The 24,025-nt window shown below is 42.7% G+C and overlaps 2 protein-coding genes across 4 annotated transcripts in view; both read right to left on the bottom strand.

Moving 5' to 3' along the window:
- The window catches only part of LOC105487544 (phosphodiesterase 10A), a 661,304-nt gene that overhangs the window by 608,472 nt on the left and 28,807 nt on the right, over positions 1-24,025 (bottom strand). The gene's annotated exons all lie outside the window — the stretch shown is intronic.
- On the bottom strand, positions 3,626-22,847 carry LOC105487543 (putative transcriptional regulator encoded by LINC00473). Its single transcript, XM_011750997.2, has one exon. It carries the CDS (start codon positions 5,058-5,060, stop codon positions 4,359-4,361), a length of 702 nt encoding a protein of 233 aa, XP_011749299.2. The 5' UTR covers positions 5,061-22,847; the 3' UTR covers positions 3,626-4,358.

Here is a 24,025-nt window from a genome sequence, read left to right as displayed (position 1 = left end):
TGATGCCTTCCACCATGGGATGACACAGCAAGAAGGTGCTCACAAGATATGTCCCCTTGCTTTTGGACTTCCCAGCCTCCAGAACTGTGAGCCAAATAATTTCTATTGCTGATAAATTACCAAGTCTATGATATTTTGTTACAGCAGCACAAAACAAATTAAGACCATTGTCTTTTGGATACAGGTGATGCACATAAGGAAGAATTCCGGATGGATTCCAGATTTTGAACTCATCAAAGTTGGATGATGGTAATAACTTTAACAATGAGGGAAAGAAGCAGATGGGTAAGGGAGTGGGGAAGAACGGGAATCAGAAAGAGGAGGTAACATGTTTGGTTTTGAGCAGTCCTTATACACTGAGCCTTTGATGTATTCATGCAGAACTGGTGACATTTGAGCTGGAGATATGAAATCCATTTTACTGATGCCAGAGGGAGGAACGTGATGAACCATGGAGAGAATGTTGAGTAAGCGGTAACAGATAGGAAAGGATGTGGATATCACCCTCATTTAAGATTGGCAGAAAAAAGCAACATAATGAATGCAGAGAGGGAGAAAGAGAACAGGAGAAAATGCTGTCAAGGAATCCAAGAAATATTTTTGAGAAGAAAGAAGAAAGAACAGACGGTCATGAGGGTCAAATGCTACACCCATGTGTCAGCCAGATCTGGCACCAGAAGAGCTGTGTCCCTGCCACTGGCTGTGTCCATTGTGTGGTGGAGGGAGCTGCCAGGCAGGGTGGTAGGACTGGGAATGAATGCAAACCGTGGGAGATGAGGAGAATTTTGCCTGTGAAAAGAAAGGAGAGAGAGGTGATTACAACCCAGGAAGATGGTGCTTCTTAAATTTTAATGTAGGAGCAAGATTTGACCATGTTGGCAAATGAAGGGCAGCCAACGATGTTGGAGAATGAGTAGAGACTTACTGGGGAGCCTCACTGTTCCCCAATATTCTCTCTTTTTAACCCAATAGTGTGAACCATCGCCACTCTTCTAAGGTATCTTCCATCAGTCCTTTCATCGTTGAACTGAGAAAGGGCATTTGTGCTTTGGAAGGAATGTGCAGGTAGAATAAGACCTTTGCTGTGAGGATGGTTTGCTTAAGGTTAAATGCAGCTTATACTCTTGGGAACTTGTTTGTACAAATTTTGGAAGACCATTTGCTTGCACTGAGACAAAGTTCTTCCTCTATATGGTTCAGGGGTGACCATGACAATTTTTTTGCCCCATAAGAGGCAGTTCTGCCTGCATCCTATGTAGCATCCCAGAGGTCTTAGACACCCCTTGAGGGCTGGAGGAAAGCCAAACCCTGCAACACAGTGGGCTAGGCTAGCAAGTTCCACGTGCCATTGCCGCTTGTCTAATCCTGAATATGGAAGGGTTCAGGTGGCACCTACTGGAAACTTAATAAAACTTTTGTTTACTTTTTTCCCCCAAAGTACAAGACAAGAAGACATTAGCCAGCATGCAGACTTTAACTATCTTCTTCTATTTAGCTTCTATTAATTCTCAGAGTAACTTTTCTCCTAAGTCAGTGAATGGTGAGATTTTCACATTCTCTTAAAACAACTTTGCATTAGAATTCAGTCTCGTATTGCATCCAAAATAAACTTACATATTTAAAAAAGCAAACTGTTCTTAATAGAACCTTTCTTATTTTTATATCACTGAATATTTTTACAACTTATAACAGAAATATGTATTGAAAGAGTTGGTGCATGTCTTGACATCTTTATAGGCTAGACAGTGCTTAGTACATAGTAGGACTGAATAAATATTTGTTGAATGAATGAAGAGTAAACAGAATAAATTAACAGTGAACATTTTGGCCACTAGAGAAGAACAGGCTGGGAAAGAGCTATTGTCAGTTTCACAAAACCTGTCAAGAGCAGCAAATCACAATTAAACACAAAACACACACACACACACACACACACACACTATCCAGTTCTATAAGCAGGAGACAATTAAGGACCTACACAGTGACCTTCTAATAAATGCTAACCAAACTAGTCTTGTTCATTTCAGAGATTCTTACCTGTCAAAGCCTAAATTCAGGGCTCTACAAACCACTTCCTCCTGTATGAAGCCTGATAATAAATGTTAAAAAAAAAATCCAGACATCAGCACAGACCCCACACCACAGGAGGGTCCTCTGTCAATCTCTCCCACTTCCTCTCCTCTACAAAGACCTCAGAAGTCAAAAGCTGGACTGTCAATATCGAAAGTCTAAATATATTGCATTTTACCCTCCCTAACAAGCCAAGCATCTTTGCAAACAGAGCAATGAGCTTTGGCATTCTCGAAGCACAACTGTGAACACAGCAGTAACTCAAGGTAAAACAACCTTGTGAAACAGGTCACCAACAGAGCAGCTTGTGGGCAAGCAGAGCGGCTCTGTCACCTGAAGCAAACACTGCTTCACAAAGCCGTAGTGTGGAGTCCATTGACAACTGTGAGCATCTCCTAATAAGTTGTGTACATAACTAGAATAAAGGCAACATCCACTCATATATCTTGCTGTTTTCATTAAAATGGCTATTTTGTTTATAGCTTATCCATGTCATACATGCAATTTTTAAATGAAATCATGCAATAAAACAAGAATTTGGCTGGAATGTTGCTAATCTTGGATGAGTTTCAGCTGAGGGTGCCAAGGGCCTCTGTGCTCCCTGGACAACCGGGCCCTTATCCTTGGGATACGAGTCAGGTCCCCATGTGAACCCCAGAAAACCCACCCAGGGCTTCCTTCAGTGAAGGGGCCCTGACCGATGTCTTCTGAAACACTGGGCCCCGGGCACTTGTCAAGTGCTTAACTCAAGAAATAGATTTAAAGAAGTCCTGTAGTGTTCAGAGTCCAGTGAGCAACAACATCAAAAATAAAACAAAAATAAACAAAACCACACACACACACACACACACACACACACACACACACACACACACACACACTCTACATATAACCAGGTTGATGACCTGCGTATGTGTGTGGCAGGGCAGCTTAAATGAAATTGGAGCTAATAAAATTCTATTTGGAGGCTAGAAATAAAATTCTATTTGGAGAAATAAAATCTTTAGTAAATTGGACATATGTGCAACATTATTTATTGCAGCACTGTTTATAGCATCAAAAAACTGGAAGTAACATAAGTGCCCATCAATAGGAGATAAAATGAATAAAATGTGGTGTGGCTACACCTCTAAACCACAGAATACTATGCAGCCAGCACAAAGAATTAATTAGAATATACCAGTTGACTTAGTAAGATTTCTAGGAAGTGCTATTGATTAAACCAAGATACAGGAAATATATATGATATCCTTCTTTTTGTAAGACCAACCATAACCCAAAAGCTACATATACACACATGTTAACAAGTATCCCTTTCTCTACAAAACCTCTTGTTCTTCAGTTCAGATAGCAAGTTCAGATGGTGAAATTGTATAAGGCAAGGGGCACCTACATGTGTGCAAGTCTATGTAGATGTATTTATATTTGTAAATCAGTAAGCAGTATTATGCAATCCCACATTTTTACATTTTTAAAATGTTTGCATAGACACATATAATAAATTTCTAAATACAATTTGATAAAGGAAGAAATGAAACCGGTGAACTGCTTTAAATTTTTTGGACTTTTTAATTTTATTATTTTTAAATTTTGCTTCAATAGTTTAATTTTATTTCAATGGTTTTTGGTTACATGGATAAGTTCTTTAGTGATGATTTTTCAGATTTTGATGCACTTGTCATCCCGCTTTAAATGAATATGACTTGGGTTCTTCTGGTATTTTTATTCCTGTAAAATAAACAGTGTCTGTACATCATTAATTAGAAAAGTGTTCGACACAGGGTATGGATTGCATTGTCCTCAGAAAACCCGTCAGAAGGAGGTGCAGGTAAGGAAATGATGTGCCTGGAGGTGCAGTCACTTTTTTAAGTTTACACAACTCCTAACCTGCAGGACTGGATTTGTAACCTGAGGTTGCCTGACTCCAAAACCCTTTGGGCTACTCACAGGAGCCTCCCACAGTCCTTGTTTTTGTCTCTGCCTTAAGACCTCCGTGAAGAATCCCGCAGAACCAAGCACCAGCAATGGAATTCTTTGCAGCTGATCACTTTGATTTCTCCAATTACCACCCACCCCAAGTTCTTGGGCAGCAGAATAGGTCATAGGACTCTCAGCTCTCAACATTCCCACATCTGTGTGATGGGGGCAATGGGTAAACCTTACACCGTGACAATGACTAAGCCTTTAAATTGGAGCGTCCCCAAAACTGAGCACATGAGCCTTGCTTGCTTTATTATTCCAGAATTTTTTTACTAGGTGTCTGCTTTGCATTCAGAATAAAGATTCTTTCAGCAATCTGTTGTAGTGCCTTTAGTACATTTCCAGGCTATAGCACCTAGACTCAAATTCGTATTAAACTGGATCTTTACAGACAGGGTTGGCCCAAATAAACTTGGAAAAAGGAGCACTGTGTTAAAACACATGCAGTGGAAACTAATCAAGGGCGCGTACAGACGTGGGTAGCTACTTGCCAACAACCAGGCCAAGGATAAAGTAGTATCAAGGAAAATCAACCAAGACTGTTTCATATTAGAAGGTGGAACCGCCTGGAAACAACATGCCCTCTCGGAAAGTTCCCGCCATGCTCTGGCTCTGTTTTTCATGGTGATCCATCTCCCGGCACAGCCTGGCGTTCTGCGGGCTCCGCTTCTGTTCACACTGGCAGCGTTGGTGCACGTGGGAGTGCAATCACGGTGCTCACGTCCGCATTTCCTCGGCTGCCTGGAGCCCACAGAGCACTCCTTTCTGGGGGTGCTTCTTCTTTCCTTGGAGAGTTCCGTCCTGTGCCTCCCTATGAATTCTCTCCAGGGCGCCTGCCTGCGCCTTCCAACCTCAGCTGACAGTCCCATTTTTAAAAGGTCTTGAATAAAGTGAAATGTGATTCGTTGTGGGAAATGAACCAATGATATGCACAATTCAGCAGCCTTTATCACTGATGAAATCCAGAAATAAAGGTAATTTTCTCCAACTTTTGGTGCTATAGTAGCCATGTTTCTATGAAAAACACTGGTAGAACTTAACTTGTTTCATCTCCACAGTGACTTTAGAAGAAACATAATCCACCATCAACTTCAGGACTGCTGACCGCACACTTCAACACTTCTTGGTGTAGAGCTCGGTAGGGGAGGCAATACAGAGAGAGTAGAGCTCAGACTCTGAAATCTCTCCGGGATTTGTGCCCACATCTCACACTCGGTACTCTGAAGTTAGGCAAGTTACTGATACTTCTAGGTTCCATTTCCTTGAACAAATGGGGTATAGTAACATTTACACACCCCATAGGGTTGTTGAAAGGATTAAACGAGATGATACCAGTAAAACACTTAGAATGATGGTTGGCAGATGGGAGCGCTTAGTAATTTATTAATACTATATCCGAAGGAAAAAAATTGACTTGGGCCTTTCTGAAATCAATAAAAATGTGTTTCTATGGATGTTAAGGCCTTGTCTTCAAGAGGTGGAGAGACTCCCTCCATGAGCTCTCTGTCTAAACCAGACAGACTCCAGCCATTTGAAAATACTCCCTGCCTCTTGGCCTTCCCACAGAGCCCACCTGACATCATTTGGATATTTGTCCCCACCCAAATCTCATGTTGAATTTTAATCTGCAATGTTGGAGGTGGGACCTCGTGGGGGATGTTGGGATCACGAAGGTGGATCCCTCATGGCTTGGTGCTGTCTTCCTGATAGAGTTCTCACGAGATCTGGTCATTTAAAAGTGTGTAGCACCTCCCTTCCCCACTCTCTTGCTCCTGCTTTTGCCATGTGATGTGCCTGCTCTCCCTTCGCCTTCCGCCATGATTGTAAGCTTCCTGAGGCCTCCCTAAAAACTGAACAGATGCCAGCACCATGCTTCCTGTACAGCATGCAGAGCTGTGAGTCAATTAAACTTCTTTTCTTTATAAATTTCCCAGTCTAAAGTGTTTCTTTATAGCAATGGAAGAATGGCCTAATGCACCACCTTTCACCTGTAGAGCCATCCCCATCTCCGGCCATTTCACCCCTTCTTTAAGAGCAGACCCAAAGATCCCCCATCACCAAGGTCTCCCCTGGGCACTTCAGGGGCAGAAGCCACTTGGGATGCACCTGGCTTCCATCATTGCTCCTATCTGTATAGCCATCATTTCATGATGCCATCCAGACTGTGATTCCTGGACATGACTCTGCCCCTCAGGCATGACTGCCAAGCACCTTCAAAACGTGCACATTTGGAGTTTTCTCATAAAAACTTTTTTCAATAAATGTCTGTTACTGCCTATTTGTTAAATATTCCAGTTAGGGCTGCCAACAGCTACACTGTAGTATACCATATGTGTGCTGGGAGAGTAGGGGAATTAAAAATGCAGTTTATGATTTTATATGTGTGTGTGTGTGTGTGTGTGTATACACACATACCCCTTCACAAAATAAAGCCTTCCTGAAGCTTGTTATTGTTCCTTGTTTTGTTTCTGCCTTGAAGATAGTCACTAAGGATGTTCATAATTTGTGACGCATCATCTTTAGTGCCTCTTTGCACCCACAGAAGGAGGCTGTCGAGGGAGATGTGTTCGATGTGTGCCCACCTATGCTCACTGCCACCCACTGTGGACAGTGGGCCCTGCCGTGTGTACCTGCTGGGGCTCGCCACTGTGCCCCCACTCTCAGGCCTCTGCTCACCTGCCCTTGCCTTGTCTCAGGCCTCTGCTCACCTGCCCTTGCCAGTTTCAGCTTGTTCCATTCAAATCCCTCTGGACCTCTTCTTGGGAAAAGTACTGCTAATTCTGATAATTTATTAGGCACTATTATATACCAACCTACATAAAGTGCTTTAACCTCAACAGTGTGCTGGTAGGTATTTACGACAAGGCCCTCCAGGAGGAAAGCCCTGATTTATGGTGTTTGCCAATTTCCAGGGTGTACCTACAGCCCATTCTGCTAGAACATTTCTTCTGAAAATGAGGATTTGTTCCACTGTGATTGGTAAATTAGGGAACAATTTGAGTGTCATGTCAATGTCGGTTTGCTCAGGCACCATTTTGTTGCTCAGAAGCCAGGTGAATGCAGTAGGAAGGATGGATCTCACACATATGCATTTCATCAGGACAAGGAGCCACACCCACCCATACCTGCTATCACTACTCTCTCTAGGATTTTAGATAACCCTTGTATTAGTCATGGTGCTCCACAACCCTGGGGAGAAACAGAACCCAGAGAGAGGAAGGGAAATGGTGTGGTGGGGTGGGGGAGGCGAGAGAGAGAGAGAGAGAAAGAGAACTGAGTATATAGATTTATTGAACACGATATTTATGATGGGAATGGCTCATGCAATTACAGAGGCTAACAAGTCCCATGATCTGTTGCCTACACACTGGAGAACTGATGCTGTAACTCAGTCTGAGTCCAAAAGCCTGAGAACCAGAGAGCCAGTGGTGTAAAACTCTTAAGTCTGAAGTCAAAGGTCTGAGAACCTGGGAAGCCACTGGCATAAATACAGAGTCCAAAGTTCTGAGAACCTAGAGAACCTGGTGTTCTAGGGCTGGAGAAGATGAATGTCTCAGATCATACAAAGATAATTCACTCAAATTCACCCTTCCTCCACCTTTTCATTCTATTGGAGACCTTAGTGAGTCAGGTGATGTCTGCCATGTTGGTGAAGAAGGATCGTCTTTACTCAGTGTTTAAATTCAAATGCTAATTTCTTCTGGAAACGCCCTCACAGACCCACCCAGAAATAATGATTTTCCAGCTATCTGGACACCACCTAACCCAGTCAAGATAACACCTAAAATTATTCATCACACACTCCTCTCAGAAGTTCAAATCAACATGAGCTACAGCCCTTCCCGCCACCAACCGGCTGCACGGCTCTGTGCGTTCCCTTCTGTATTAGCCTGTTCTCACATTGCTAATAAAGACATACCCAAGACTGGGTAATTTATAAAGGAAATAGGTTTAATTGACTCACAGTTCTGCATGGCTGGGGAAGCCTCAGGAAACTTACAATCATGGTGAAAGGGAAGCAAACACCTCCTTCTTCCCGTGGCAGCAGCAAGGATAAGTGCTGAACAAAAATGGGGGAAATCCCCTCTTAAAATCATCAGATCTCTGAGAACTCACTCACTATTGGGAGAACAGCATGAAGGTAACCACCCCCATAATTCAATTCCCTCCCACTGTCTCCCTCCCAGGACACATGGGGATTATTCAAGGTGAGATTTGGGCGGGGACACAGCCAAACCATATCACCTTCTCTTTAATTTCTCCTCTTGAACCTCAGCTATTGTGTATTTTTCCTTTGGTTTTCTGTTCTTTTTCTCTTGGGAACTCTTTGATTCTCTTCCTCTTGCAGACAGGGAGGTGGACATGGTGGGCCCCCAGGCATGGGACACTCACTTCAACAAGCAAACTTCAGGTCTTTCTCAAGGTGATCTTTTCAAAGTGACATCTTTACTGTAGTATTTATGGATTTCTTAATGAGTTGAAATGTATAACTATGTGTGCTACCATTTTTATTGGGTTCCTCACCTTTTATTTTTTGCCACTGATAAAGGTGAAGGCTGTGTCCCTAACCCCATTTTCCCATAAGCCCTGCAGTTTTTAGTGTAGAAATGCATACTTACATTAGAGCAAAGCTAACTGCCTGTGGTATGCTGGGGCCCACTCACATTCACACACTCTTACTTGAAAGAGCTGATTGGATTCCCAACTCTGTGTTTAGTGATGTCACATAAATACTGAAACTACGTCACTGTGCAAAAAAAAAATTCTGGAAAAAAAAAAGATCTTCTATACTTACAGAAGATAAGGTCCTTTTATGAAAAGTTTGTGTGAAGTGAAAATCTTCTGTACTCAGAAGACAAGGTTTCAATTTCTAGTTTTGCCAGCTGGTATGACCTTGAGTGTGGCATTGACCTTGGGTGTGAGAGCCAACTCATATTGGCTCCTGTGACTCCCCTCTCCTGGTGTTCACATCCTCCACGTTGCGCAAGGGGGTTGGTCTGTGTGACCAACAGAACAGCAGCAGAAGTGAGAGCATGTCACTTTGAGACCAGGCTCTAAAGTCATTGCAGCCTCTGACTTGGTTGCTTATTTGCTCCTTGGGCCACCTGCTTTGGGGAGGGCCAGCCTCCACATTGAGTGTGTCTCCTGACAACAGCCATGTGCCATGAACCACCTTAGAAGCAGTTCTTCCAGCCCCAGTAAAACTTCAGATGATGTAACTACAGCCAGCATCTGGACTGGAATCTCATAAGAGACTCTGAGATACAGCCATACAGCTAAGCCACTCTTGACTTCCTAACCCTCAGAAACTATGAGAAACAATATATACTTGTTTGTTTAAGCCAGTAAATTTTGGGGTAATTTGTTGCTATGGTCTTCATCTTTGTGTCCCCCCACCCCAATTTATATGCTTAAATCCTAAACTACTACAAGGTGATAGTATTAGAAGGTGGGGCCTTTTGGGGGATAATCAGGTCATGAGGCTGTAGCCTTCATGAATGGGATTGGTGCCCTTATAAAAGAAACTCCATTGAGCTTGTTTGCCCATTCCACCATGTGAAAAGACAGCAGGGAGGTGCCATCTACAAACGAGGAAGAGAAACTGCCAGCACCTTGATCTTGGACTTCCCAGCCTGCAGGACTCTGAGAAATAAATTTCTGTTGTTTATAGTATTTGATTGTAGCAGCCTGACTAGACTAAGACATTTGCTATGGAGCAATAGGTAACTAACAGAGTCACTAAGCCATCTAGTTCTCTATATACATATGGTGAACAGGTACAATAATGCTCGCTCTGTCTACTTCATAGAGAAATAATTAAACCAAGTAGGGAAATGTGTGTGATTGCATTTTAGCAGCTGTAAAAATGCTCTGCAGCCATAATGTGCTATTATTACATTTAAAGATATCATTTAGTTGATTGTTTCCTTTGCTGTGCAGAAGTTTTTTAGTTTGAAGCAATCCCATTTGTCTATTTTTGCTTTTGTTGCCTGTGCTTCTGGGGTCACAACCAAAAAATATAATTGCCTAGACCAATATCATACAGCTTTTCCCCTACCTTGATCAAAGCTTAGGAAGGTTCAATGAGACAGAAGGAAGAAGCTAAAGAGAGCTATTGCAAAACATGGTGACTATAGTTAATAAGAATATATTGTTGGCCGGGCGCGGTGGCTCACGCCTGTAATCCCAGCACTGTGGGAGGTCGAGGCAGGTGGATCATGAGGTCAGGAGATCGAGACCATCCTGGCCAACACAGTGAAACCCCGTCTCTACTAAAAATACAAAACATTAGCTGGGTGTGCTGGCGCGCACCTGTAGTCCCAGCTACTCAGGAGCCTGAGGCAGGAGAATGGCGTGAACCCAGAAGGTGGAACTTGCAGTGAGCCAAGAACTTGCAGTACTCCAGCCTGGGTGACAGAATGAGACTCCGTCTCAAAAAAAAAAAAAAAAAAAAAAAGAATATATTGTCTTCTTTAAAAATGCTAAGAGAGTAGATTTTAAGTGTTTTCACCACAAAATGACAACTCTGTGAGGTTATGCATATGTTAATTAGCTTGATTTAGCCATTCCACAATGTATATATATTTCAAAACGTCATATTGCACATAATAAATACATAAAATTACCTGGCTATTTAAAAAACTAATAAATATATCATTCAGGCCTCACTACATGACCTTCACATGATCAGAAATTTAAAAATTAAAATACCATGTCTCTACCATCCAGAAATTAGTGCAGTAAACACATTATTGAATGTAATTCAGATATTATCTATATATATAAACTTGCATACTTAAAATGAAATTATTTTTTACATATAATTTTATAACCTTTTTTTTTTTTTCAGTTAATAAGCTCCAGGTTTCCATTTCAATGAATCTTATATAATACCTAGTCTGTGTTCACATTTACTCGGTTGCTCCAAACATTTTCTTTAGCTGGCTTAACCATTCAGGATCCAGTCAAGGGCCATTCACTGTACCTTGTTGCCTTCCTTAGGTTGCTCCTAATCTACCACAGCTTCTTTTTTTTTTTTTTTTTTTTTTTTTTTTTTGAGACGGTGTCTTGCTCTGTAGCCCAGGCTGGAGTGCAGTGGCCGGATCTCAGCTCACTGCAAGCTCCGCCTCCCGGGTTCCCGCCATTCTCCTGCCTCAGCCTCCAGAGTAGCTGGGACTACAGGCGCCCACCACCTCGCCCGGCTAGTTTTTTGTATTTTTTAGTAGAGAAGGGGTTTCACCGTGTTAGCCAGGATGGTCTCGATCTCCTGACCTCGTGATCCACCCGTCTCGGCCTCCCAAAGTGCTGGGATTACAGGCTTGAGCCACCGCGCCCGGACGACAGCTTCTTTATTAATGACATGCAGTCATTGATGAAGACCATATTTCATCTTCTGGGCGTGTCTGGGTATTTTCTCATGAAGGCATTTTGTCTTTTCCTCTATCTCCCATATTTCCTGTAAGCTGAAAGTCAGATCTAAAGGTTGATGAATTGGGGATTAGACTTAAGTGATGCTGTGTACATAAAGCCTGGTTGACCCGCCATTGCTGATGCTAAAGTTGACAGTGGGTTAAGAGATTGAACATACAATCCTTCCATTGTACAGCTACTTTTTCTCTCTTAGATCAATGTCTAGATCTGCATTAACTACATCTCTAATGTTGATTTTCTAATTCTATCATTTATTCTGTATTATTGATGGCCTTTTTTTCTTTTAAAATAGAGCTTTCTCTCATCAACTCAGCTGTCTTATTATCCCCAGTGCAGTTCATATTGGAAAGAGAAGGTAAATAATGATTGCCCTTCAGTGTCAAATTCTTAATGTAATGCGTTGGTTTAGTAGTCATCTCAAGTTGTGGCATAAAAGTATTGTCCTAGCTTTTGCTCTTTGAGTTTCATTATAGATTCACATACTTTGATTGATTCAATGTGCATTAATACACTATAACCGCTGCTACTTTTGATGTTGAAATTATCATACTTTTGGCCAACAGGAAGGGACTTCTCATTTCACAATCGTATTAGTTTTTGACAGCTTCCTTGCTTCCTGACACAGCAAGACATCACTTATCCCCAACCTGGAATTATCCATCTCACCAATTAAGTATGGCCTTCTGAAAGGGCAGCATTAGGTAATGTCCTATCAAACAGACTGGAAAGGTGCAAGTTTCTACTTTATTTTCAGGATATTATATGTAAATTACAGGGAATAGGAGAAAACATTGCCAAACCCGAATTCAACCTGAATCTTGACAATGGACTTCTCTGATGCAAAGACTCATAAATATATATATATATATATATGTGTGTGTGTGTGTGTGTGTGTGTGTATACACACACACACATATATATATTGTGTGTGTGTCAATAGATAAGAGATATTTAAATTGCAAAAGCTTCTTCTACTTAATAAAAGTAAGACCAAAATAAGACCTTTAAGACCTGAACCAAGAGTTTTAATATCAAGCACAGGTGGAGAGACCTCAGGATAGGTAGAGAAAGTTCCCACCATCAGGCAAAGAAAGCATAAAGCTCTATCAACAGAGAAGAAGAGAAGAGTACACCGCCAGGAGAAGGAGTTCTTGATTCTCCCTTCCTGGGGAGGAGGTTCCACCTATCAGTAGTGGGTGTGGCAGAGATGGAGGCAGAAATCAGTCAGAGCAGAGGAGCTTGCACCTACCTCCCACCGGGAAGGCTCTGGCAGGAGACCTTACGGAGCGCTCTGCACCAAGGTGATGTTCTACCTTAAAGGAGAAATGGCAGTGTAGCCTTCAGGCAGAACGCTCTCCCATCTTCCAGGCAACAGAAGTTCCCAAGTGCTCCTGCTGAGGAAGGTAGCTGAGAGCTGTGGCCCATCAAGGAACCATCAAGGTGAGAAACAAAGTGGTTTCAGAGCCAAGATTGCTGTGGGTGGACAGTCTAAGCCAGGGGCCAGGTAAGGGACTTGCTTGAATCCTACATGAATGCCAAGGTGGGACAAAGCAAGCTGCAGATGGGACTTCCACCTGGGCCATGCCCAGGGGAGTGACTAAGCTGGCCCCACAGCACTAGGTACAGGGAGGACTGAAGCCTTGGCCCAGAGTCCCGGTGAGAGAAGCTATGCCACCACATGAGGTCAGGTACGAGCAACAAAACGTGACAGCCTCGATTATGTGTGGTCCCTGCAGGACTCCAGGAAGCCATCACATCTGTCTTGCCACCGGACACCTACTTTGGAAGGAGCAAACAGGAAATGGCCCTAGTAAATAATTTGAGTTTTGAGTTGATGGATTCAGAAACTCGATTTTTCAAAAAGAAATAGTTTCAATCCAGAAAAGATTGTTACCTTTAACTAAGAAAAATGTTATTTTTTCTTCCACCGTCAATGGGAATATAGGCTCCACGGCAAAATAAAATCAGTTAAACATCATGAATAAGCCATACTGGTCGCACTAACCCATTTGGGATGAGTTATCTTTTAAACCTACCTAACACACAGTACAATGCAATTCAGAATACTTGTTATTACAATGATTCCCTGGTTCTTCAACTCTCTTGAGTCTTAGTGCACGGGCTGGAGGAGATGCCCGTGGCAGATGCCCTGGAAGGGGTCAGCAGCACAGCTCAAACAGCAACACAAACTGGTGCAACACGTTGGATGAGGACTTGGGAGACCACCGCAGACCTTATGAAGTGCCATCTCCCACTGACCATCCCCCAGAGGAAGAACTACTTGAAAATAAAAATGTAGGAGATCTCTTTAGAAGAACTCTATTCATATCATACACATGCTATGTATTCATTACGAGCTGCAGGTTACATAATGAGGTGTCTGAAAAATGTTTAGGAGGAGGCATACTACATAAAAGGAGGTGGCATAGAAAGCAAAAGTGTTCTGTCATGTTTTATCATCAGTGTCCAGAAATTCACCAAAAAATGAAAAAATGAACTCATCCAAAGATGAATAAAGTGATCATCTGTAGTTATCTCATGAGTTTCAATATCCTTCTGGCTATTTTTGTTGATGATAGGAAGCAAAATGACCCCTAGGGGAAAAATGAGAAAATTAAAAAATAAAATTTTATTTAATTATAATAAGAGCTAAAACATGAGGAGGAACAAGAATGTTAATGCAAGAGGCATCTTTTAAAAATAATTATTATTTTGCATGTGTTTAGTCCAGCCTTTTGTTTTTGCTTTGTCCTTATGAAGCTGACTGCTTTATCATTGTTAGTTTATCTGCCCTAGAAGATGAAGTCAAATTGACTTGAAAATATGGCCTATTCCTTTTATATATTTTAAATGTCTAAAATAAAGTTGAGTATATTCTGTGACCTGAATAAGAGAGCCCAAAAAATACTACAATATTTATCCTTCCAGCATACACAAAAGTACAGTCTTTGTTAAATGTTTTAACAGGCTTTTATGGCTTGATAGCCATAAGTTTTTTATCCAACAAGATTCACTCACAGTAACATGGTCTAGAGCAGCATTTAGCATTTTTCTATTTGCACACTGCGAGCTCCTGGAATTTTTAGCTTCTGATTTCTATCAAAAGAATGAGAGAGGAGCTTGCTTCCCTGGAACCCCGCGTAGGGTGTGAGAGCGATGCACCTGTTCCCTAGGAAGGACACCGGGCGGGAGCTCCAGCACAGAAGGCTTTGCCAGCTCTCTGCTTAAAACCTTCTTCCCTTGCACACAGAGTGCTTTCTGCAAATGGGCGTTCACAGGAGACTCCCAATACCTGTGCAGAGCAGGTCCACTCGGATGCAGAAGGCATCCTTCCAGTCATGAGAACAGCAGCCAGCCCAGGAGTGGTACCCATGGACGAGAAGGGCCAATTTAAGTTACAGCAGAGCCTTCAGCTAAGCCTTGGAAGTCTAAAGCACTAAAAAAAGGGGAGATCTGCTTAGAGGATGGTGTGTATCCTGAGCTGGCTGAATCTCCAGACATGAACCAGGGCTACACACAAACAAAAGTTATGTGAAATATTAATAAAATAATGTAAAACTGGGGTATACGTTGGGAGATCTGATCTCTCATCCCGATTTAATAAAGAACATGTGTTCTCTTTGAAAAGTTCCTGATTTCTTTGGACATTATTCTTTCCTACATTGTTTGGAATGTTAAAAATGTGGGTTATCTTGGTTCTTACATATTGTATCATTTTACGCCACCTTTAAGCTCTAGAAGTCAGTCTGTGTGATTGGCAGGGGCCATGGAGGTCTTTCTCAAGGTTGAAATAAGCCACACTGTTTAGGGAACTCAGCTGGTGAGGGAGCTGAAAAACTACCTCTGAACTGGTACAAAGTCACATTAGATTTGCCAGTTCTGTAAAGCAACACATTAGATCACAGTCAACAGACACACTCACACGTGAGTATATTAAACATCATCTCCAACATTGTTTACGTCTTCTCCTTGAGTATTACCTGTGCATCCTTTTGCTCACTTTTGAGCCTCATAGAACTTCAGTTCAGGTGGATCTGCTCTGTCAAGCTTTGTTCTGCCCAACCTGAGAGCCGTTCCTGGGGGTATTTTCCGACCTATTGGCTAAGAGCCCTCCCTTCCATGTCCAGCGTCCTTCAGCTGAATTGCCACAGCTCCTTGGTTGATTTCCCTACCAACAGTCGATTGCCCTCCCACGGGTCCTGAAGCGGAGTCACATCCAGCTTCCTCTGCACCACTCCTGGCATAGGGTGAACTTCCAATGGGACCCTTCCATCTGGCTCCAACCTTCCTTTCTCACTCTTTCTCCTAACACTGCCTCCCCCATTTAGATGAGTCTCTTCCCCATTCTCCAGCACTGTCCTCTGCCTGATGTTTCTTCTGGTTTGATTATTTAGTCTCCTCTCCCACTGCCCTCACTTCTCCAAATCCAGGTGCAGGCACATATTGTCCATGCAAGTGGTGACCTGGCTCTTTTAATACATGGTCCTTCTTCCATTTATTCATTCAACAAGCTTTTACTGAGGCCCAGCAAAGGGCCTGGCCTTGTTCTAGCTAAAAACTAGCCAAAACTCTTCAACTGGCATTTTATCATACACTTGCTCTAGTCATTTACAATAAATAGTTGACATTTATCATGAATTTACTATGCCAGGGGAGGTAAGTACTTTCCAACATGTGCATCTCATTCTTGCAATAGCCTCCTGAAATAGGTGCTGTTATTATCCTCAAGTCCTCATGCAAAGTAACGAGGCAGAGACATTAAATGACTTTCCCAGGCTATGCCTCTAATACGTGCCCAGCTAGGATTCAATGTCAGCATTCTAGCTCCAGAACGCTTCTCAGCCAGCAAGCTGCCATGCACCCACCAGCAGCCCCCATGGCCTCTGCCAGAAATCATGCCAGGGATTTGATTCCTTCACCTGTGCCTGTCTTCACTCCCCGACTTTAATAGAACACACATCTCTCACGGAGCAGAACTCTACAGCTCCTAAAGAAATCATGTTTATGTTGCGTATTATCTTGGTTAGCTTTCGCCAAAATCAGGTGTTTGAACCCGGTAATGAGGCCACAACAGGAACTTGTTATGTTGTACAGTCTGTGGGAAAAACACCAGAAAATGGCACTGTTCCTTAGTTTTACACACACACATTTGCAACCTCAATTCTAAAATGTGCAGACTCTGTTAGTGTTGATTCTTAAGTATGACTACTGAAATAAAAATGTCAACATTTACTTTTCTTCTTTTAAGACATGGAGAAAACTCATGGGAGAACTAAGAAATCTGGGAGAGGCAGGAAACCACACCCCTTCAACTCCCTGCCTGGGCAGAGAGAGAGGGCTCTGCACGGGATGGAAAGCGCAGCTGCCCTGACCAACCTGGCCTCACGGCCCAGAATCCTCCGCAGCCTCCAACCACCAGGGCTCACATGGGCTTAACTGTCCTTCACCCTGGGCTCCATCCACTTTGCTTAAGTAAATCTTTCACAGGTATTTCCTCAGCCACTTATTAGTTTTATAAGAGGAGAAAAAAAAAAAAAAAAAAGGCCACAGTGCATTCCTAACCAAAAGTAGTTGTGGGTTTTCCATCCTCTCATGAGTGTGAAACTGCCCAGCGGCCTCCCTCAGGTTCTACCCAAAAATTATGTTTCGAGTCCAGCATTAGAGGAAATTCTGAAATGAAGCAGAAGCAGGGAGACTCATAAAATGAAAACCCGTGTTTGAGCTTGCTGCTGAGCTCCCTTTTTGTGTCTATTGAAGCTTGCTAATAAACTTCTCTGCATTAGAGTTTGCTCTTAGGACTTACTCTGTGACTTGGGCCCTCACTGCCTCTGTTCTTACAGAGGCACTTTCTAACCATTCAGTTAATAGCACCCCTTCCAATATCTGAGGAATTAAATAATGTCTTCTAAAATAGTAATATTTATTATCGAAAGAAATAAAAGAAATTTGAAGGCTGTAAATACTTCTTTTAAAAATTTGGCCGGACACAGTGGCTCATGGCTGTAATCCCAGCATTTCGGGAGGCCAAGGCGGGAGAATCACCTGAGGTCAGGAATTCAAGATTAACCTGACCAACATGGTAAAACCCCATCTCTACTAAAAATACAAAAATTAGCCAGGTGTGGTGGCACATGCCTGTAATCCCAGCTACTCAGGAGGCTGAGGCAGGAGAATTGCTTGAACCCAGGAAGCGGAGGTTGCACCAAGACGAGATTGTGCCACTGCACTCCAGCCTGGGTGACAGCACGAGACTTCGTCTCAAAAAAAATAAAAGGAATTAATAGATTTCTATTTTTTAGAGAAGTTTTAAGTTTACATAAAATTGAGCAGACAATACAGAGTCCTCCCATCCCAGCATCCAGTGCTATCTGCGTCTTGCACTAGTGTGTCACATCTGTTACAAGTGATGCACCAATACTGACATGTTGTTATTTACTAAAGTGCGTAACTTATATCAGGGTTGGCTCCTTGTGTTGTATAGTTCTGCAGTAGTTTCTATGTACTTTGCCAAGTACGTAGTGACATGTATCCACCATTCAGGTAACATGCAAAATGGTTGCATTTTGCATGGTTGGTCCTCAAATTCCCCTGTGCCCCACCTATTCATCTCTCCATCCTCCTGAGCCCCTGGCAACCACTGATCTTTTTTTTTTTTTTTTTTTTGAGACAGAGTCTCGCGAGTCTCACCCTGTCGCCCAGGCTGGAGTGCAGTGGCTCGATCTCGGCTGACTGCAAGCTCCGCCTCCCAGGTTCACACCTTTCTCCTGCCTCAGCCTCCCAAGTAACTGGGACTACAGGTGCCTGCCACCACACCAGGGTAATTTTTTTGCATTTTTAGTAGAGACGGGGTTTCACCATGTTAGCCAGGATAGTCTCAATCTCCTGACCTTGTGATCCACCCACCTTGGCCTCCCAAAGTGCTGGGATTACAGGCGTGAGCCACTGTGCCTGGCCAACCAGTGATCTTTTTAATGTCTCCATAGTTTCATCTTTTCCAGAAACCCATATAGCTGGAATCATGGCCTTTCCAGATTGCTTCAGTTTGGGGCAATTATAAATAAAGCTGCTATAAATATTATTTTGCAGATTTTTGTATGGAAAGATGAAATGTTTTAACTATTTTAAAAATCAAAATATTATAGTAGATGGTGCTTCTGGCATTACCACTCTCATGACATACTGATATTGCTAAGGTTAAGTTGTCAAACCTGAATATAAAGGTGGCGGCCGCAAAATAACTGATGCATGCCTTAAAGATCACACACGCTCACGTGGACACTCGGTTTGCTTCTAGACATTCAGAGTTTAACGTCTACCTATGGGTAGGAAGCCCTCGGCTTCCTAAAGTTATCAGGAACTTTCCTAACTTCATCAGTTAGGAACACAAAACCCAACTAGCAGAGCCTAAAACAGGGTTAGGGTTTGTTTTGCCAAGATAACAAGAGCGGGATGGAGGAGCTGCCTGCATTGTCATCAAAGGCACAGGGTCTCTCTGTCCTCCCTCCCCACCACCTGTGCCGACTCCAGCTTCATCCTGGCTGCATCTCAGCTGCAAGGTGGCCACAGCAGCAAGCAGGCCAAGCAGCCCGCCAGAGGCTGCACCAGGAGGCCTTACGAGAGGGCTCAGGGTTTCCGGAAGCTTCTACACAGCCTTGGCTTTCTATCTCACTAGCTGGGCTCTGTCCCATGGCCACCTCTGTGTGCAGGGGAAGCTGGACAGGCCAGCATTTCTTTCTTCAAAGTTCACAAGCAGAGGCAAGCAATGGAGAAGGTCATGAAGAAGGACTGTTGAATTAGTTAAAGCAACAGGCTTTGTTATTGCAGGGAATGAACAACAATGAGCAAAAAACTCAACAAACTCAACGGAGCTCCAGCCTGGCCCATTCCAACCTGCCTTACAACTCCACAAGGATCTCCTCGCTGCCCAAGTTGGGACCTGGCCGCTAATGACTTTGAGAACGGTCGCCGTTTCTGTGACAGCTCCTCTGCTGCTGTCATGGCCTCTACGCCACCACCGCTCCACAGGCATAGGAAGGAGCCCAGGAGGGCTCGCACTCACCTCAGGGCTACAGTCCCCAAGTTCTCCCCATTGCCTGAGGGTCAAGGTCATGCTCGGTGTGTAGAGTTGGAGGTGCAGGAGGATAGAGAAGGCAAAGTTCATTCTAATGGCATCCCTCTTTTATTTTTCATTCCATTACTTTGATCATTATCTCTCCTTTGGATCTTGGCAATAACTTCCAAACTGTCTCCTCTTTAGTCTCCCTATATTCAGTGTTTCTCCCAAAATTTCCAGATGAGGCTTCCTGAAACATGGAAGTGACTGGTCCCTTACTTCCTCACAAACCTTTGCCACCTCCCCTCTAGCCACCATGTAAAGCCTGACACAGGAGCTTAGCGTCTACCTCTACCGTCTGCCTGTTACCATTCTGCTGTTCCTGCTACTTGTAATCTTCTTCTTACGAAGCCCACCATTTCAATTCAGGAAATTCACAAAGCCAGATGCTAATCCACATTAGAAAATCTTAATATGGGACACATATGGAAGTATTTTAAATGCGAGTACAAAAGTTATTTCTTCATACCTTAGAAATTATTGACAAGAAAAAAACAACTATGCAAACCCAGAGAATTTAAAGAACTTAAATTCTAGTAACGTGTTAACTAGTAGTGCAAACAGGATACTATGACAAATGAAAAGTTAAAAGCTGCCAATACCTGCACCTATATTTTGGAGGTATAACATAACTACCAAAGGTAAAATAACATAAAATGTAAAAATATATATTTGATTCATATAAAAATTTCTAAAGCTATACAGGAGATACATATTGTATGTTTTGTTTTGCTGCAATTTCTGAGCATATTCTTAACATTGATGCCTCAACTGTCACGTCTATAAAATGGGTACATTTGTAAACTGCCTGAACAGAAGACTGGGAGACAGACTGGGAAAACTGTCAAGGGTCCTTTCAACTTTAAAATGTCTGATACTATTAGATTTTTAAAAAATAAAACCGTGCATTATATGAATTAGTAAAATTCATGTCATAATAGTAGCATCTTATTTTCAGCAATTTCTACTTAACTTTTGACTAATCTACATTATGCAAATCTAGAGCCTGGAGAGCAGGGTACCCTTTTAGTATGAGAAATAACCCAAATACTGTTATTTATTTATCCACTTTTTTGAAGATTTCAAGAGAAGGAATCAATGCCTGTGACAATTTCTCTCCATCTCGTTGAATCCTTTTCTAAAACCCTATTTAGATGACTTGATTTTGTGGTTTCTTATGGTTTAATTCTAACAAGTGGGTCTAACAGTGTTTAATTTACTAGTATCTCTAAAAACTGAACAGGAATGATGAAAGTCACATAAGAAAAGCAAATTAATACAGAAATTCAACATGGTTGACTTGCAAAATCCCATAATATTCACCGGCAGGATCCAAATTTTCTTTTACTTTCTGTGAGTAAGAAAAGTTATTCTTCAAGCAAATGTGAGAAATACTCAGGTCTTTTTAGTTAAACTTGTGACAAGATTTACCAGATCCTGCCTTTCCTATGGTTCTCATTTTAAAAGCGTAACTATTAATACAAGGAGCTGGTAAGCTGTGGGATTTCTCTCTGACATGTCTCTGCGTCCACTGAGCACAGGAGCAGATATTTCTACCATGGTATGGAATCCGAATCATGTCATAGAATCAAACGGCAAGTGGGATCTTAAGACTTGGCCATGGGCAAATGATGATGTATTTCCAAATGAACCTTTTCCTAAGGAGCTATTAATTGCATGGGTCACAATTCCACCTCCACCCTCTCAGAGCATTTGAGGGAGCTGGGCCAGCCCAGGGTTGGTGAGTAAGTTATAATCAGCACAGGAGGTGGGCCAGGAGCACACCCCACAGCTGCTGGCTCTGCCTTGGGGGATGAGCATTTGCAAAGCCAGAAAAATGACCTCCTGGCTATTAGTGCAGGAGACCTGTGCTATTCAAAGAGTGAACTCGGAGGGTGGGGATGAGAAATTCTTCCTTTACCTAAAAGCCACTTAACAGACTCATTCAAAGAGCACAGGGCCCAGCCCAGTGGGATCATGCCTATAATCCCAGCACTTTGGAAGGCCAAAGTGGAAGGATCACTTGAGACCAGGAGTTTGAGGTCAGCCTGGGCAACATAGTGAGACTTCATCTCTACAAAAAATTTAAAAATTAGTCAGGTTTGCTGGCACATGTCTGTAGTCCCGGCTTCTTGGGAGGCTAAGGTGAGAAGATCGCTTGACCCCAAGAGTTCAAGGTGACGGTAAACTGTGATTGTGCAGCTGCACTCCAGCCTGGGCAACAGAGGGACCTATCTCTAAAAAAATACAGAAAACAAAAATCCCAAAACCAAAAAATATATATGATTAATAATAATTACAACTAATGTTTTCTGACTTCTGACAGAGCCACTGTGCTACATTCTTCACAGGAATGACTTTATTTGTGCAATTTGACTCCAGAGCCCATGGGAGTCCAGCTCCAAACCACTTTGATCAATAACCTCCTTATTAATGAAGGTGCTGTGTTTGGGCATTGCAAAGACAAAATATGTCCCATACATAAGAAATAACACCCAGCCTCTAAGAGCTTAAAATATTTGGCAGGAGGCAGAAATGTTCAGACATGAATAATAATACTAAGACAGAACCACCTTTAAAACAGAGTTGTTCTATCTCAGTTTGAAACAATTGTGTTCGGAGGAGTCTGAATTAGGTCCATGCCTCCATGGAGGCCCTGGCCGAAAATCCAGCTCCTTCTTTCAACTCTGCACGTCTCAGGGCCGGAGGGCAAGTAGTGGTTCCCCAGCAGCTGGCAGTGGGTTTGATCTCAAGCATGGTCTTGAAGGTCCTTCTCAGCTTCCATTCCAGGATAAAATTATTGAGACGTATTTCTGATCCTTCCCAGAATGAGAACTCACACAGACAGTCTCTCACTCAGCAAGAGAGACAAAACATCGGATCCACTGGTTTAATGAGTAGAGATCCAGCGTCTCCGGAAAAATCTGCCGCAGTCTGCGAGCAGGACCTTCCGAGCTCCAACGCCCTGAGCTCCTCCAACCACAAAAGACTGCAAAGCCCGCCAGGCGGGAGGGCTGAACATGCATGTGCCTAGGAGCAAAGTACAAAATGACCCAAATGGAAAGAAAAGCCAAAACCAGCAGTTACAAATAATTACCACTTGACCTACAATTTCAAAAGAAAGTCAGAGAATCACTTGAACCCAGGAGGTGGAGGTTGCAGTGAGCTGAGATCGTGCCATTGCACTCCAATCTGGGCAACAAAGAGCAAAAACTCGAAAGAAGGAGAGAGAGAGAGAGAGAGAGAGAGAGAGAGAGAGAGAGAGAGAGAGAGAGACAGAGACAGAGAGAGAAAAGAAATGAAAAGAAAAGAAGAGAAGAGAAAAGAAAGAGAGAGAGAGGGAGAGAAGGAACAAAGGAAGGAAGAAAGGAAGGAAGGAAAGGAAGGAAGGAAGGGAGAAAGAGAGAAAGAAAGAGAGAGGAAGAGAAAGAAAGAAAGAAAGAAAGAAAGAAAGAAAGAAAGAAAGAAAGAAAGAAAGAAAGAAAGAAAGAAAGAAAGAAAGAAAGAAAGAAAGAGGGAAGAAAAGAAAGAAAGAAAGAAAGAAAGAAAGAAAGAAAGAAAGAAAGAAAGAAAGAAAGAAAGAAAGAAAGAAAGAAAGCAAGCAAGCCGTGCCTCCCAACCCATGACTGGAGGGCTTTCAATATCACTCATCACTTTCAATATTCCACACCCTTCGGCAATGCTTCCTCCCCTCTTGCTTCTGCCCAAAAGACACATGGAAAGCAATGGAGAGTGCAGTGTTAGCTCACCACTTTCAACATTCCATTTTCCCTGGAAAACTGGAGGCCATAGTGCTTGAGGGCCAGTTACAGGAAAAGCAGAAAGTGCACAGCTTCAGCATCAGGGTCCCTCTAACTAGACTGAGAACTGGACCAGCAGCAAGATTGGGTGGTAACGGGGCTCAGTTTCCTTCTGAACATAGCAGAGTTTGAAGCTCAACACTTCTGCCCCAGGCTGTTCTTGGCAAACATCGTACACATATATTAGAGTGAAAAGTCTGCAATATGTGCTGTGGATGGGGAAGCCAAGGTGAGGCCATTCCTAAAAAATGTTCAGCTCCTCATTTACAAGCAATGGTTTCCATATTGGCAGCAAGAGGCGATTTCCCCTTTGAGCTGGATGGGGTGGGGATGGGAGGAGGCAAGCGAGGGAGGGCAAATGGGGAGGAAAGAAGAGAGGTCATTGCAAAGTCCTGGCTTTTCTTTATTACGCTAATGCTTTTGTGAACATATAGGAAAAATCACGGTGTTTGGCCACAAAAAACAGTGAGCCATTTATCCACTGCTCTCCCTATGACAAGTATTATATACTAATTACATAGGCATTGAATCAGAGATACATGATCATCTAGTTTCCGCATTCATTTCAGGAGACTGGATATCTTTGGAACGTTTGTGGAAGTCAGCTTAAAAATTGTTTCCCTGGATAGTG

This window comes from Macaca nemestrina, chromosome 5 (genome assembly GCF_043159975.1).
Source record: "Macaca nemestrina isolate mMacNem1 chromosome 5, mMacNem.hap1, whole genome shotgun sequence".
Lineage (NCBI taxonomy): Eukaryota > Metazoa > Chordata > Mammalia > Primates > Cercopithecidae > Macaca > Macaca nemestrina.
The sequence above is the reverse complement of the archived record's forward strand: the minus strand, read 5'-3'. Positions and strand labels throughout refer to the sequence as shown.

Bases quoted from the DNA above. Each gene is read 5' to 3' on its own strand.
- LOC105487543 (XM_011750997.2), bottom strand. From the start codon at position 5,060: ATGGCTACTATAGCACCAAAAGTTGGAGAAAATTACCTTTATTTCTGG.